General features: G+C 48.6%; 1 protein-coding gene across 1 annotated transcript in view; it reads right to left on the bottom strand.

The window, feature by feature from the left end:
- Positions 1-11,493: 11,493 nt before the first annotated feature.
- Positions 11,494-16,846, bottom strand: part of DCPS (decapping enzyme, scavenger) — a 22,462-nt gene continuing 17,109 nt past the window's right edge. The window contains exons 5-6 of the mRNA XM_083162820.1: positions 14,130-14,240; positions 11,494-12,004 (exon numbers count right to left, since the gene is read on the bottom strand). Coding sequence (XP_083018946.1) covers positions 11,738-12,004; positions 14,130-14,240 — 378 coding nt within the window. The 3' untranslated portion in view covers positions 11,494-11,737. The remainder of the gene's footprint in view (positions 12,005-14,129; positions 14,241-16,846) is intronic.

Raw genomic sequence — 16,846 nt, 5'->3', positions numbered from 1 at the left:
AATGCTGTCACTGGCGCCCTCCACCCGCAGGGCTTACACGGCGGCCTGGAGGGACTGGGAGGAGTTTCAGTCGGCACCGGAGGCTTGCGGTAAGTCGGTCGAAGACCGGTTGCTCGCATTTGTCTGGGGCCATTACGTAAGAGGCAGGTCAAAGTCGGCTATGGCGGCGGCTTTGGCAGGTATAGCTTTCCACGCCCGTTTGAGGGGGGAGCGGGATCTCACAGGGTCGTTTATTTTGACTAAAGCTTTAAGGGGCTGGGCTAAACAGCGGCCAGTGCCTCCTGACACTCGGCGGCCAATAGATGAGCGCATGCTGGGAGAATTAGTAGCCTGTCTGGATAGAGTGGCTGATAGCGCTTTCGAAGCTGCGCTGCTGAAGGTCGCTTTTTCATTCGCTTTCTTTGGAGCATTCAGGATCGGGGAACTTGTAGCTGCGAGTAAAAAGGCCCAGTCTGGTCTCCGGTCTGAGGACGTGGTTTTCCATGAGGACCATGTACTGTGTAGGATCCAGAGATCCAAAACTGACCAGTTGGGGAGGGGCAGTTGGGCCACCCTGCGAGCCAGTGTGGACCAAGCCATTTGTCCCGTAGCATTGAGCAGGGACTATGTGTCTCACAGGCCGGTTGCAGCCATGCAGTTTTTGGTTCACGCAGATGGCGTGCCCCTCACCCGGTTTCAGTTCGGGGCTGTATTTCGGCGGTGCTTGACCGACTTAGGCCTGCAGGCACAGGACTATGGGACACACTCTTTTCGCATAGGGGCTGCAACGTGAGCAGCAGCGGCGGGGCTTCCACCTTCTGCCATACAGAAGGTCGGGAGGTGGAAGTCATCGGCTTATAAGAAATATGTAAGATTAGATAAGATAGATAAGTTGTAGTATGCGCCTGTTGCGCCAGCCCAAAAACGTAAGTTTACAATCGGTTCTGGAATGGCTAGCGTTCTGGAATCGACGGTGTGGAGTGAATTTTTTACTTTTTCCTCCGAGGTAGAACTAATTCAATTCGGCTGTCACCAAAGTTCACCGGAGGTTTTTTAAGTTTTTCACCTTCACTTGGGCTGTATCTTGTATTCTGGTTGTGTTACAGTATAAATTATATTGATGTTAACGTTAGGTTTTTTCTTTTTCAGCCTCTTCCCTTTCCTCACCATCTCGGGGGATAGTTTGGGTAGTGGGTCACTCCTATGTTTTTTGGGCGGCCAGGCATCCTAGGGCTTTAGGCCTTCTACGAGCCGACTCAGTCCAGTGGTTTGGGGTTAGGGGACTTCAGTGGGGTGGGCTTTACAGCCTCCTGGTTGCCAAGGCCCGCAACTCAGGGCGCCCCGACACACTGATAATACACCTAGGGGGCAACGACCTGGTTAAAAATACGGGGCTCTCCCTCATTTGCAGCATAACTGCGGACCTAGAGTGCATTGCGGCCCTTTGGCCAGGTGTGCTGATAGTGTGGTCTGACATTGTCCCCCGGCTTCAGTGGCGGGGCTGCAGAAATGCAGTTGCCATGGATAGGGCAAGGCGGAAGGTGAACCATGCTGTTTCCCGGAGGGTACACGCCATGGGGGGTAGAGCAGTACGGCACCCCACGATAGTCAGGGAGTCGGCCCATCTGTTTAGGTCTGACGGGGTTCACCTGTCTGACGCGGGCATGGAGGTTTTTCTGGGTGACATCTTTTCTTGTATAACTCAGCAATAGGAAGGCATGTAGGTCTAGTTTGAGGGGTGGCGGGCCTGGTCCCGGGCGACCTTGTGTTATGTCTTGGGAACCTCGGCAGTGGCGAGAAGGCGCTCTCGACCAGCAGTCGGGTGAGGTGTCAGGTGGTCACCGTGCGGTATTACCCCCCCTTGCCAGGACGGTGGGCGAGTCCCGAAATGAGCGGGGACGATGGGCACTTCCTTGAGGTGTCCGCGCCCTACCTTAGAGGGGGCGGGGAGCCGTCACGGTGCAGGCTGTACCTTACGTAAGGGGTGTGTTTGTTAGATTGGAGCGATGCAGTCGCTGCCATTGGCATACACCTCTGACTGGTGCTGGTCTCAAGTGCTTTCTTGGCCATCCCTTTGATAGACTAACAAGGGTCATACCACCTAAATAAATAACTTGACCATTTTAAACTTATGCCATGGTTGTCTGAGTCTTATTTGTAGATAAGGTGTCCGCGTAAATTATTTCTAGGAACTAATGTAAGGGTAACAACACAAGGCAACCAACATAATCCCTTGGGCGCCTTAAGGTCCCACATGATGAAAGGGTGCCGGACGAGGTCCCAACAGTCGGGATCCCGACAGGCATTCAGCCGACGTCGGGATCCCGTCTGTCAAAACTCCGACAGCCGGGTTCCCGACGGCCGTCAGCTATCTTCCCTCGTGGGGGTCCACGACAACCATAGTGGAGAATAGAATAGGTGCACCGTGCCCGCAACGTGGCGAGCGCAGCGAGTCCGCAAGGGGCTTAGTTGCGCTCGCCATGCTGTCTGGGTCCGGCCAGCCGGGATCCCGACGTCGGGATAATGACTGTCGGGATCCCGACTGTCGGACCCCTATACCACACCCTGATAAAACATCGGTAACCCTGTATTCTTAAACACTGATGTGTGCCATTTAAGCTCTCAATGTACAGCTCGGACATTCGGAGTGCGGTATGTAGCTGTACAAAGGGTTACGGTTCTAATTTACTGTGATATAGGGGGTTATTCTAGTTCACTCGCAAAGGCACAATAACTCTCTAATTGACAAAACCATATGCTCTGCAGGTGGGGCAGATGAGAGTTAGATTTGGGTGTTTTATTGTTTCTGTGCAAGGTAAATACTGGCTGCTTTATTTTTACACTGCAATATAGATTTCAGTTTGAAGTACAAACCCCACCCAAATCTAACTCTCTCTGCACATGTTACATCTGCCCCACCTGCAGTGCATATAGTTTTGTCCATTAGAGTGATTGTGCCTTTGCGAGTGAACCAGAATAACCCCCATAGTTATGGAAAAGCAGAGTATCAACAGAGGGGAGGATTGGCTGATATCATATGCTCTGTTGGCCGGGACCTATGGGTGCGTCCCAATTACAACTACTAGATGTTTATGCTTCTTCCCTGTGTAGTGATGCAGCTGCAGTACGGAACAGAACTCTAACATTGATGCTATTAGTTACCCAACTAATATACTGTCAGTTCCCTTCAGTTTGTGGCACCAGTGCAATGAGAGCGGTCTCCCAGTAAGACAGTTATGTCACATCACCCTTCACCAGGGTAGAACACTACGTCTCATAAGGAAACAAATTATTTACACCATCTCGCAGTTTCCTGCTAGGTTTCCTGCTCTGTTGACATAACAGGAAACAGTAATGTCTTGTGCACAATACAATACAGCAGGTTGTAGCAGAAAGATAATAACAGCATCAAATATAGCAGAGCCCAACGTTCAAAAAGGGATACATTTACTAAAGCTTCTAAAAATTAAAATAGATGATCAGATTGTGTCTGTCATTTTCTAGATTGCAATAGACAGAATACAAGTAGGCGGTGCCTGGTTTTTGGCACTGTATAGTAGAGCAAAGCACGGAGATGGACACTTAGGTGACCCAGTATATGCCGGGTCAGTTAAAGTATTATAGATAGACCAAATGTATATAAATAATAATTATATATATATATATATATATATGGGAAAAATAAGACCAGCAACATCAGATTTGTAAACAAGTGAAAATATTTTATGGCATTTTTAAAGTGCAGAAGTGACAAAAAAGAGGAGACCAAAAAGAGGTATTATCCAATGGTATAAAGATACTTAGCGGACATGGTTCTCCCCCACAAGCAGGTCATGCACGACGGCCGTTTCGGTGCCGGTATGCACCTTAATCATGTGCTACTGACCAAAGGTACACACAGGTAATTTATACCCAACAAGGGCCGCTGTGATTGGTTCAAGGAGAGTTATCCAAGCGAGTCTGGCGGCAAAACAGGCGGAAGAAAACACAAACCGGAAGTGCCGTGACGCACATCCGGTAGCGGCGTCATGACACGATCACGCCGGAAGACACGGCCCGCATCGGCTGATGCCGGGTCACGTGACAACAAGGCATATGATCGTCACCATGGCAACCGCAAGTAAACAAAAGCCAGACCATTGACGGCACATTGGGGAATCGAGCTAAACGTCAAAAAATGTAAACAAACCAAGAGGCGCTCATGATGCATCCCAGGTGTGCCTGTAAGGACAAGGTATCCAAGACCAAACACATAGGGCCAGGAGGGTATAAAACACACAAAATGACAATACACTGAAAGATAAGGAAAAAAGTGAAAAAAATACAATCAAAAAATACAATCAAAAAATCAGGTCAATAATATCATAAATCGATACTAAGGAATACCGTGTCGACCACCATCATATTAGAGAAAGCAATTGAGCGTGAGCTCCTCATTGAGGCCATGTGGTGCCACAGAATGTAGCCTGTGGATCCACATGCATTCCCTCTGAAGAAGGAGCTTGTCCCTATCACCACCACGTCTTAATGGTGGGACATGATCTATGGGCATAAAACAGAAGTCACGCAAGGTATGTCTTTTAAGAAAAAAATGCCTAGCAACAGGCGGAGTATTGCTGTCAATACCAGTACTGTCAATACAAGCTCCTTCTTCAGAGGGAATGCATGTGGATCCACAGGCTACATTCTGTGGCACCACATGGCCTCAATGAGGAGCTCACGCTCAATTGCTTTCTCTAATATGATGGTGGTCGACACGGTATTCCTTAGTATCGATTTATGATATTATTGACCTGATTTTTTGATTGTATTTTTTGATTGTATTTTTTTCACTTTTTTCCTTATCTTTCAGTGTATTGTCATTTTGTGTGTTTTATACCCTCCTGGCCCTATGTGTTTGGTCTTGGATACCTTGTCCTTACAGGCACACCTGGGATGCATCATGAGCGCCTCTTGGTTTGTTTACATTTTTTGACGTTTAGCTCGATTCCCCAATGTGCCGTCAATGGTCTGGCTTTTGTTTACTTGCGGTTGCCATGGTGACGATCATATGCCTTGTTGTCACGTGACCCGGCATCAGCCGATGCGGGCCGTGTCTTCCGGCGTGATCGTGTCATGACGCCGCTACCGGATGTGCGTCACGGCACTTCCGGTTTGTGTTTTCTTCCGCCTGTTTTGCCGCCAGACTCGCTTGGATAACTCTCCTTGAACCAATCACAGCGGCCCTTGTTGGGTATAAATTACCTGTGTGTACCTTTGGTCAGTAGCACATGATTAAGGTGCATACCGGCACCGAAACGGCCGTCGTGCATGACCTGCTTGTGGGGGAGAACCATGTCCGCTAAGTATCTTTATACCATTGGATAATACCTCTTTTTGGTCTCCTCTTTTTTGTCACTTCTGCACTTTAAAAATGCCATAAAATATTTTCACTTGTTTACAAATCTGATGTTGCTGGTCTTATTTTTCCCATATCATTAACTCCATATTGGGACCGGGCACTCAGTGGCTGAGATCTGCTAGTGTGTGCGGTTTATCCTGTCTTCTCTATATATATATATATATATATATATATATATATATATATACATACATAACAGCAGTGTAGACCCCTTGGCATAGCAATGTATTGGGGCCCCTACCTATCCTCCAGCAGTAGGGGTGGGGGGTGCTATGAGTGGAAGCTTTGATGTCCCGTGGGTGGTAGGGGGCATTATATCAACCGCTCAGCATGCTGGGCCTGGATCAGTAATTTCCACTAATTACCCAATTACTGTACAGATGGTGGGAGATGAGATGGGAGAAGGGGGCATTGGGCTGAATGAAGGGGTCCTGATACATAACTTTCAGGGTGGTAGAGGATGTTTAATACGCAGAGGAGGGGTGTAGAGTGGAGTGGGCTTATTATTCATAATGTTCTGGTGGGAGGACAGCTTGCTTGACTGCAGATATCTCCAGTTCCCGGAACTAGATTTCTTAGCTTTTAATGGAATTAAAAACTAGAGAATCCCACCTACCAATCACTACTGGGGACTAGGGAATCAGAATTCAGGAGGCAGAGCAATCTGCCAACGAGTATATAAAACTACATACCAGGTGTGTGGAGCTGGAGCAGTAACCAGCTGCTGGAAGGCTGATATCTCTGGTTCTGGGCACAGCAGAGACAAGCTGCTAGTGTCCATCAAAGAGGGAGAGTCCCAAATTTTGGAATATACCCTCAGAAAAACTCTAGTTCAGAAGGAACCTGAAATATCTGACTGGGAAGAGCAATTAACAGGCTTGGATGGGGACCACTTTGAAGTCAGATATCTCCGGTTCCCAAGGGCCGATAAAAAAAAAAAAATTACCCATGGAAAGAGGGGACCCTCAACTTTCAATATAGGGATTAGATTCCTGGGGGGGGGGGGGTGTTTCTGGGTACTCAGAACCCCCCCCCCCCCCTGTGTGCACCACTGGTATAGCAGGTGCGGAGCCACGATACGTAATCTTAGAGCCACGCCCTCTGGTCTGTCCTCTTTTCTGCCCGGCCAGGCCGCTGTTCGCCTAAAGAACTGACAGAATGAGGGGCAGCTTTATAGGGTGGGATATCACATGACAGAACAAGGATTTTTTTTCTGTGCAGGGTAAATACTGGCTGCTTTATTCTTACACTGCAATTTAGATTTCAGTTTCAACACACCCCACCCAAATGTAATTCTCTCTGCTCATGGTGCATCTACCCCACCTGCAGCGCAGCATGGTTTTGCCTATTTGAGTGCTTTTTTGCTTTGCTAACAAAGCTGAATCAGGCCCATAGTCCTGTACAAAATGAAAGTATTTATAACCTTACAGTTCCCTAAATGATTCTTTGTATACATATGGGATAATCAGTACCAACAATGGGCCATCCAGTATGATTGGACCTGTAGCAAAAGGCATCTGCTAATGTTTAGATCTTACTGTATATCTAATGCAGGACATCGCAGGGAACGTCAAGGAGTATAAAGTAAGACAGCGAGAGGACGTAATTACACCACTCGGTTAATAATTAATAATTACTTAGTAATGTATCCACTTCTCAAGGTTTCCTTTTCCAAGAAGAAGGAGAATGGTCCGGCCCCAAGGTGGCCCGTGTATTGTATAATTAAAGGGCCATGGCTTACTGGGCCTTACAATCTACCCATATATCTGGTCCATGTCTCTCGCACCTCATCCAGTTACACTGTCTGCATTGCCGTCACTGTCTGGGATTCTGCGGGTTAAACGCATACAGTTACCAGCAAAATGACTTGAGACCCAGCATTACAGTCCCCGAAGAGAATGAATGATTTACAGCGTACTTCATGTTACCGGCGTCATCGTCATTTAGGACAGAGCATTAATGCATAACAGGAACAGAGAACTCCACTTAATGCAATTTATAGGAAACCAGCATTGAGAAACTGTGCTTTCCCTTAATTTAATTTAGAAATGGCTTTAATGAAGGTCCTGAGTATAACATGACTAGCTGTCATCTATTTGGGAGTATGAGTTCTGTTCTGGCACAGGAATATCCCATAATGCATTGTGTGATGCTGGGTGGGGGCAGTAATAGGGCAGGATGCATTTGAGCGTGGGAGCCGCGTTTTTGTAAATGACCGTCAGGCTATGCTCCTCTGCAGGCAGTGGCGGGCTGAGGTATGAAGGACCTGCTGGAGGAATTAAATGGTAGTTGCCAATTCTTGGGTGTGGCCAACCTTCCCCCTCCCCGCTAGTGCCTAACCCTGCTATCCAGCAGCCTAAACCTAACACTCCCCCTGGCCTAACCCGTAAGCTGTGTACACACGGGGGCGATGGGGGCTGAAATCGCTGGAAATATGGTCGCAGGCGACAATATTGGCAGTGATGGGAGTGTGCCCCTGTGATAAATCGCCAGGTGCGCGCTCCCGTTTTCAGCCCCTGCTCCTGCGACCAGCTGATTACCTCTGCGGCACCGCCGGCAGAGGATCCCTTTCATCAGTGACCATCTCTGGTCACTGATGAAAAGGAGAAACTGAGCAATATATTGCTGAGCAATATATCTCCCCCGTGTGTACGGGGCTTAAGTCCACCGCTAGTGCCTCAACCTAACCCCCTCCCCAGGCCTAACGCTAACTCACCCTACATACTTACATTTGGGACGCCGGTGTCGGCATTCCGACGATGGTCTCCTGTCCACAAGTCTGGCACCCCATTTTGTGCAGTATAATGTAGCATGTATAATTCAAGTACACAGTGTGGAACCTGATCCCTAGAGGAGGTGGGCCCTCAGGCAGTGGGGCCCACTGGGGGTTTCCCAGGTGCCCCTGCTGGGCTGCTCCATGGCATCATATCACACACTTTCAATCACCCCTTTAGTTTGTTTAATATATATGTAGCACCCTTCACATTTATTATTACTTCTTACCTAGGTAAGTCCTATCACATATAATTTCCCCTATCCCTTTTACTATCACTTTAATTTCACACTAATGTGATGCCATGGGCTGGCCTGGGGGGCCCTGTGCCCTGGACCTGTCTCAGAGTAGTGTTAGGGACTTGTCCTATTGAGGTAACCTGGATGCGGTGGACAAGCCCATACTAATGGCCATTACTATGCTAATAACCTCAAATGCAATATAGCAAGATATTAAAAGGTCTAGCATATATATTTAGTGTGCACCTGCAAACTCCTCCTCCTGCTTGCTGCCCCTGCAGGGAAGTCTGGCAATGTCTGCATGTCACTGTTTTTAAATTGGGAAGGGAGATATCTTCGTCCAACATGCAGAGGCCACACCCTGTGACTCAGGACATGCCCCAGCATAAATATCCTATATTCATATGTAATCACAAGGGATCTACTGTGCCTTATATAGTGCAAGATGAAGCAGGAAGTGATTTATTATAATGGGCAGTAACCCATGTGGTTATGACCGGCAGGTAGGCAGTGGTACCAGGCGATGTCTCTGGCTGCATACACAATGTCCTTACAGGGTTATGCCAGGAATGCAGGCTACAACGGGTAGTGTGCTGATGTTACAGAACCGTTCATTTTCCAATATACATTGTTCCATGAAGGAGAAGCTTTGCAGTCAGGATTAATCATTACTGCCAGGGCAGGTTAGATGTAAGGGAGAAATTGATTTATATAGCTATTCACAACTAGGGAGGGTGTGAAGGGCAGCAGAGACATCACTGCCCAATTGTTTTACATTTCCCTCTGTCTGCCACATAGTCCGTGCCCCCCCCCCCCCCCCTCACATTTTCCCACTGAGGACATGCCCTTGTGAAGGTTATAGAGCTCATGAATACAGTGTCTGACTGCAATGCAACAGGCAATGTGTGATCATCTGCCAGACCCATTTACCAAAAGCTCCGGTAAAGACACGGGGTCTAATTCATAGATGCCCGCATCCCACTGGTCTTTGTATAAATTCAATGTAAGGAGATCTGTGCAGGATCTGTACTGCGCGTTTGCAGATCTGCTTCCGTGATGATGGTCGAATTGCAGCCTAGGCCGCAGCATGACTAACCTGCTGCAGACATTTGGGGGCGATGATGGCCAGCATTCAGACAATGGTAGAGTGGCCGCTTTGTTGCCCAGGTGTGCTGAAGGAGTCTCACTGGCAGCTGGAAAAAACCCATCCCTAAGGATTATGCAGATAGCCGATGTTCACACAGAAGACGCAGCATCGGACCAGAGAGGCGGAGCATATTTACACAAGATGCCCTCCCACCGCATTAGCATATTATTGCACCCATCTCGATTCAATTCAGATCAGATAATTATTACACGTGTGGGGGCAAAGCAATGAAGGAAAGAGGGTGATACTTCAGGTTCCCCTCTGTACTACCACTACAACCAAGTGGTCAATAGGTCAGCACACAAAAGGTCAACATTGAGAAAATATTGAAAGAATGTGGAAACTTACTAAAAGTCAAAATGAGAAATGTCCACACATGGAAAGAGTTTTCACGTTTTTTTTTTTTTTTTTTCATCTTAATTTTTTAAAAACTTTTTTTGTACTTTTAACACCCACATGGATTCCGATTGAGAACGGTAAGGTGTGCAGAGCGGAGTAAGGGTATGCACGTCACTAACTAAGGGTTCATATCAACAGGTGAAGACATTGACAAAAACCATTTTGCGTGTTGACCTGTTGTCAGTGTCTACTTTTTGAATGCCCATCCAAGGGCTAGACTTTATGTATGTTTGCTGAGGATGACAACTAGTGTGGCCAATCCCGGGATCGGGATCGGCGGGATCCCGGGATTTGGCCTAAAAAAGTCCGGGATTTCAATCCCGGGATTGGAGAATCCAATCCCGGGATTTCGGGATTAGACTGCGCATGCGCAGTCTAATGCCGGGCAGCGTCTGAGCACTATCTCAGACGCTGCCCGGCTGTTCCCGTAGCCTGACCCGGCGTGCGGCCTGCGTAGCGTGACAGTAGAGGTCACGCTGCGCAGGCCACACGTCACCAGTGACCGCCCGCCTGCCCGCCTCCCGACAGCACGCCGGCCTGACTCTGCCCGCCTCCGCCTGCCAGCCTCGTCTCCGCCGCCCGCCTGCCAGCCTCGTCTCCGCCGCCCGCCTGCCGTCTTCTATGGAGGTGCACTTGCCAGGAGGCACCGTGCACCTCCAAACCCACTCCCGGCCGCCCGCCCGCACCCTAATGTAAGTAGATGTGCGGGTCGGCCGGGGTGGGTACAGTACTACTATGCTAAAAATTGTTTTTTTTTTGCTGGGGATGCCAATCCCGGGATCCCGGGAATCCCGGGATTGAGCGTTTTTCAATCCCGGATCCCGGGATTGAAAAAATGCCCCGGGATTGGCATCCCTAATGACAACCATGTTCATATTGAGCTTTTGCTTGTGTTGTCCTTTGGTCAATGTTGAACTAAAGTTCATCAACCTTTTTCATGTGTCTACCTAGTGTCTGTCAACCAATAGTGGTTTTCCTAATTACTGTCAACCAGTTCCCCTCTCCACGGCTTAGTACACCAGGGTGCCTAGATTCATCCACACAAACCCTCTGCGCTGTTGAACGTCGCACTGCGTGGCTTGGCTGCAAGCACCAAGAAGGATAACAATGGCCAGTTCGGCTCTAGTGAGCCGTGTAATGAGGCTTCCTATATAAACAGCAGTTGTCAGAGCACACATGGTACCCAGTCACTCACCCACATGAAGTCCTAAGCAGAGAGAAGAGCTAGGGGGAAGAGAGACTAATCCCGAGACCAACACCTGCATGGAGGTGGGAATGAGTATGAGTGAGTGAGTGAGTGAGAGTGTGTGTGTGTGTGTGTGTGTGTGTGTGTGTGTGTGTGTGTGTGTGTGTGTGTGTGTGTGTGTGTGTGTGTGTGTGTGTGTGTGTGTGTGTGTGTGTGTGTGTGTGTGTGTGTGTGTGTGTGTGTGTGTGTGTCAAATTAAACTAGAATAGTGTGTTTGTAACATAACAAACCACAGGCCAGTCACACAACATTGTGCTTTGTGGTATCATCATCTTACCAAAACTGTCATTATTACAATTAACAAGGTACTATTCGGAAGAGGGTGTTTAATTGCCACTCGTAAATCACATTTAATTATTTAAACTTTATTCTGTTGAAAAAATCCTGTAAAAAAATAAAAATTAACCACCCCCCCAAAAAAAATCTGATATAAAAGAGAGCGACCGGGCCACAGGGATCATACGACGCCAATGCTACATGCACAGGAACAGCGATATCAAGATACAAAACCCATTACACTGGAACACTGATACACCACACCTATAAAAGTCTCTCAGCACTTTCCAGCTTCCTTATAGGCTTTGAGCAGCGCCTCATCTGCCCGCAGCGCGTACGTCAGGGTACGGGTCTTGTAGAATTGCGGGTCGGTCTCAAGATTCTGTATAACATCGCACAGGAGATGGGCACGCTCCACCATAGTCCCTGGGGCATCGTGCCCCAGCGCAGTGAAGTGTACGTGGAGGTGATAGTAGGACGGCTGGTAGTGGAGATAAATCCGGAGCTGGTTTCCCGGGATATCGTAACGCTTCAATATGGCTTCCTAGGAGACCCAACATATAAAACAAGAATGACAGCTCTTCATGCAGAACAGAAATTGCTTCATACTGCAATATCTTACACAATCACAGTGTTTACACAGCTCTGCGCTAGCTAAGAGACACCAATTACAATGAATAACATAACACCACACACACACACATACACATTCTGGTGTTTTGTGTGTTTTTATTATCTGGTGTGTAGCCTGGGGTGCAATGTTGCTGCAAGGACACTTCTCCGTGGGATGTAACCAAGTCATACATATTCCAGCTGGCAATTCTCCTGCTACTCAGATGAGAAAAGCACCCAGCAGCCAAGGAACCACCTGTAACAGTGTCTGACGCCAGCAGCCAGGGCTCTCCCTACCCCCCTTATGTTTATCTTCTACACGAAGGATCTGGGCGAGGTCAGTATCTACTATCTGGATAGCTCAGGCATTGGGGTAGAAGACCAAGAGTGTGGAGATAAAGCTTTGGAGTTCCTGAAAGTGCTTCTATTCCACTCCCCCTCCCCTTATAAGTACCCCCTACAGTGCACAATGTCCAGGTCACCCAGCAGGTGCACTCATTATGCACACATTTAAAAGTTCCACAGGTGGAGCTAATAATTTCACTTGTCATTCTGTGTGGAGACCTGCAAAACATGCACTGTTGGGGGTTTTCAGGGATCACAATTATAGACCATTTTCTCATTTTAGGTGCTGGGAGCACCACATATACAGTAACACTCTGATGTGGTGACACAGGTGCAGGCGGCTGCCGGTAGAAGCGGAACCGTTTTTTTTTTTTTTTACTTGTGTAAATTTTTATTGAATTTTACATGTTATATAGTACATGACAATACAATAAGTTGACATGTAATACAAGAAAATAAAACAACAACAACCATATTGGCCAGTTGGCCCTATTGGTCATACAGATAGATAGTTGTTAAAAGGTCTTAGTATTTGCATCCTGTGTAGTATACAATTCAATAAAGATTAACATTTTATCAATCTTTTGTGTGGTCTTTTGCCAGATGTAATGTTACATAGTATATGCGGCGTGTATGTAATTAGTGGACTGCGATCTACACTCTACTGTTCTTTACTGGCGTAGTTATCAAAGTAACATCCATAGCTAGTCTACATTCATGTGCATTTTAGTAATACATTGGGCATTATGTGGGAGGCTCAGAGGCCAAGCTGGAAGCATTCCATCTATCCCACTTAGTGATATTTATCAAGTGTGCCCCTCATGCGAAAGACATACCTCTCATGGCCGGATACCTCATTTACCAATGCGCGCCAATGCCGGACACTAGGGGCGGATGGGGCAAACCAGTTTCTTGCTATTATAACCTTGGCCAGAGATGTCAAGCACAAGACATCTATAAATCACGGGCGAGTAAGTCTCCTCCAGGTCCATTGCAAACATACATAACCTAGGTGTTATAGGCGGTAGTGTTGTTTCTGTGCGCCTGATGTCGTCCCATACCCTCTCCCAGAACTCCAGCACCATAGGGCACAGCCACATCATATGCGAGAAATCTGCATCACTAGTTCTACAAGCAGAACCGTTTTATGTAAAGACAATGACACAATTATAACTCACCACAGATAGATGTGTTTGTGTATTATATGATCTATTGTGATGTATACATAATAAACAATATCATCCAGTCTCATGGAGCTATATGCGGGTGCATTAACCCAGGGAGATAAACTAAGGGCTGCTTTATATGGGAACCAGTATATGCAACCTGCAATCCTGGGTATCACCTTCTCTAAAGCGGTCACCTTCAGACTTTATTCACTCAATAGCTATGCCCCCCTGTGGCCAGACTGGAATATTTCCCTGCCACTCCAGCAGACAGATGCACCCTCTCCAGCTGTTCCAGAAGCAGCCTGGTCACGCTAGGTGACTTGTGATGTATGGCGTACAGACACCCAGTAAGGGAGGGCACATTATCTTGAGGTAACAAGCTGGAATGCACAATGAGCTGACACTGAGGTTGTGTCTGATGGTTCCCCCCATAACAAAATCAACCTGTATTCCAAAATGTATAGACCCTTCAAAACCAAATAAAAAGTTTACACGATACACCAAATAGGTCTGTGCTGAGAACACTCCAAACCCCATTCTCACCTGTCCTTCGCGCAGGATGTTCTTTAACAAAGGCAGATGGTTCGCGGTAAGGTCCCGTAATGACTTGATGCCTCGCGGGTTACAAATGGCGATGAGATACAAATCTTCTACCTGTAAAACAAGAAGATCACATTTAAACTCCCACAGTGGAGGGGGGGTTGAACAGAAATCCCTGGGCACAATGGAATTCGAGCAGTTGCAGCAGCGGGTCAGGACGAGCACATTTGATCACTTAAACCACAAACTGGATTTAAAAGGCTGAAGCCCTTCTCCGAAGGAGAAACACAAGCTCGGCAGGTATATGAAAGACCAGCTGTGTGTAATCTCTGGTCCGTCATTCCGCAGCTTGGGAAAAGTCTTTGGGTCTTTGTTCGGACAGGCAATGTGATCCTTCCATTACTGAACAGATCATCATAAGCGGCTGATAAGGACAAACTTTGCATTTCCAGGAAACACAAACAAGCACTTTACAGGGATGAGACAGAAGACAAATAATCCTGTCCACAGCAACACTTGGGGGAGCTGCGAGATACCAGCCAATACACTGACAGAAGAAGCCTTAACACCTCCCTGAGTAATCCTGTCCACAGCAACACTTGGGGGAGCAGCGAGATACCAGCCAATACACTGACAGAAGAAGCCATTACACCTCCCTGAGTAATCCTGTCTGCAGCAACACTTGGGGGAGCTGCGAGATACCAGCCAATACACTGACAGAAGCAGCCATTACACCTCCCCGAGTAATTCTGTCCCCAGAAACACTTGGGGGAAAAGCGAGATACCAGCCAATACACTGACAGAAGAAGCCATTACACCTCCCCGAGTAATCCTGTCCACAGCAACACTTGGGGGAGCTGCGAGATACCAGCCAATACACTGACAGAAGAAGCCATTACACCTCCCCGAGTAATCCTGTCCCCCAGAAACACTTGGGGGAGCAGCGACATATTAGCTAAGACACTGACAGGAGAAGCAATTACACCTTCCGAGTAATCCTGTCCGCAGAAACACTCGGGGGGAGCAGTGAGATACCAGCCAATACACTGACAGAAGAAGCCATTACACCTCCCTGAGTAATCCTGTCCGCAGAAACACTCGGGGGGAGCAGTGAGATACCAGCCAATACACTGACGGAAGAAGCCAACGGGTTCTGAGGATCCATAAAGGATCACTACACCACTTGTTACCTTCTGATTCACAAGTATCTCCTAAATATGACATCTGTGTAGTTAATATGGATAGAACAGGCTGTCACTGATGCCGAACAGAATATAATGCTCTGTCACGGTAATGCTGGGTACATCCACATTAGCTGTGGTCTCCCCTGCAGTTCACACTCACAGGCCCAGTTTAACCGACTCCGCGGCCCTGTGCCACATTCACAGGCCCAGTGTAACCCTCGTGCCACACTCACAGGCCCAGTGTAACCCCCATGCCACACTCACAGGCCCAGTGTAACCCCCATGCCACACTCACAGGCCCAGTGTAACCCAACCCCACTCTGTGCCACACTCACAGGCCCAGTGTCACCAAGCCCACCGATGCACCGCACTCACAGGCGCAGTGTTAAAAACCACACACACCCCACCCACAGGCCCAGTGTAACCATCCCCTGCCCGTGTCACACTCACAGGCCCAGTGTAACCCAACCCCCCGTGCCACACTCACAGGCCCAGTATAACAAAGCCCACCCACCACGCCACTCACAGGCATAGTGTAACCCAATCCCCCTCTGCGCCACACTCACAGGCCCAGAGTAACCCAATCCCCCTCTGCGCCACACTCACAGGCCCAGAGTAACCCAATCCCCCTCTGCGCCACACTCACAGGCCCAGAGTAACCCAATCCCCCTCTGCGCCACACTCACAGGCCCAGAGTAACCCAATCCCCCTCTGCGCCACACTCACAGGCCCAGAGTAACTCAATCCCCCTCTGCGCCACACTCACAGGCCCAGAGTAACTCAATCCCCCTCTGTGCCACACTCACAGGCCCAGAGTAACCCAATCCCCCTCTGCGCCACACTCACAGGCCCAGAGTAACCCAATCCCCCTCCGCGCCACACTCACAGGCCCAGTAGAACCAAGCCCACCTCCGTGCCACACTCACAGGCCCAGTGTAACCCAACCACATGTGCTCCACCCATAGGCCCAGTATAACCAACCCCCATGTGCCACACTTACAGGCCCAGTATAACCAACCCCCCCCCCCCCATGCCACACTCACAGGCCCAGCACAGCCAACCCCCCCCCCCCCCCCCACTGCTTCATTCACAGGCCCAGTATAACCAAACCCACCCCCCCCCCCCCTTGCCACACTCACAGGCCAAGTATAACCAAACCCACCCCCCAACCCGTGCCATACTCACAGGCCCAGTATAACCAGGTAAAAGAAAGGGCAGCAAGAGCTGTTTAGAGCGCTGGTCGTGGTTGTTTGGCTCAGGGTGAGCTGCTGCAACAAGGGATTAGTCAGATCCCTGATAAAAATTACAAAAAAGACAACTATCCCTCCTTTTTTCTCCAGTATAACCAACCTGCCACACTCACAGGCCCAGTATAACCAAGCCCACCCGCCACACTACACGGACAGGCCCAGTATAACCAAGCCCACCCACCACGCCACACACACAGGCCCAGTGTAACCCAACCCCACGCGCTCCACCCATAGGCCCAGTGTAACCCAACCCCCCTCCGTGCCACACTCACAGGCCCACTGTAAC

This window comes from Crinia signifera, chromosome 19, assembly GCF_055691185.1.
Source record: "Crinia signifera chromosome 19, ASM5569118v1, whole genome shotgun sequence".
NCBI lineage: Eukaryota > Metazoa > Chordata > Amphibia > Anura > Myobatrachidae > Crinia > Crinia signifera.
The sequence above is the reverse complement of the archived record's forward strand: the minus strand, read 5'-3'. Positions and strand labels throughout refer to the sequence as shown.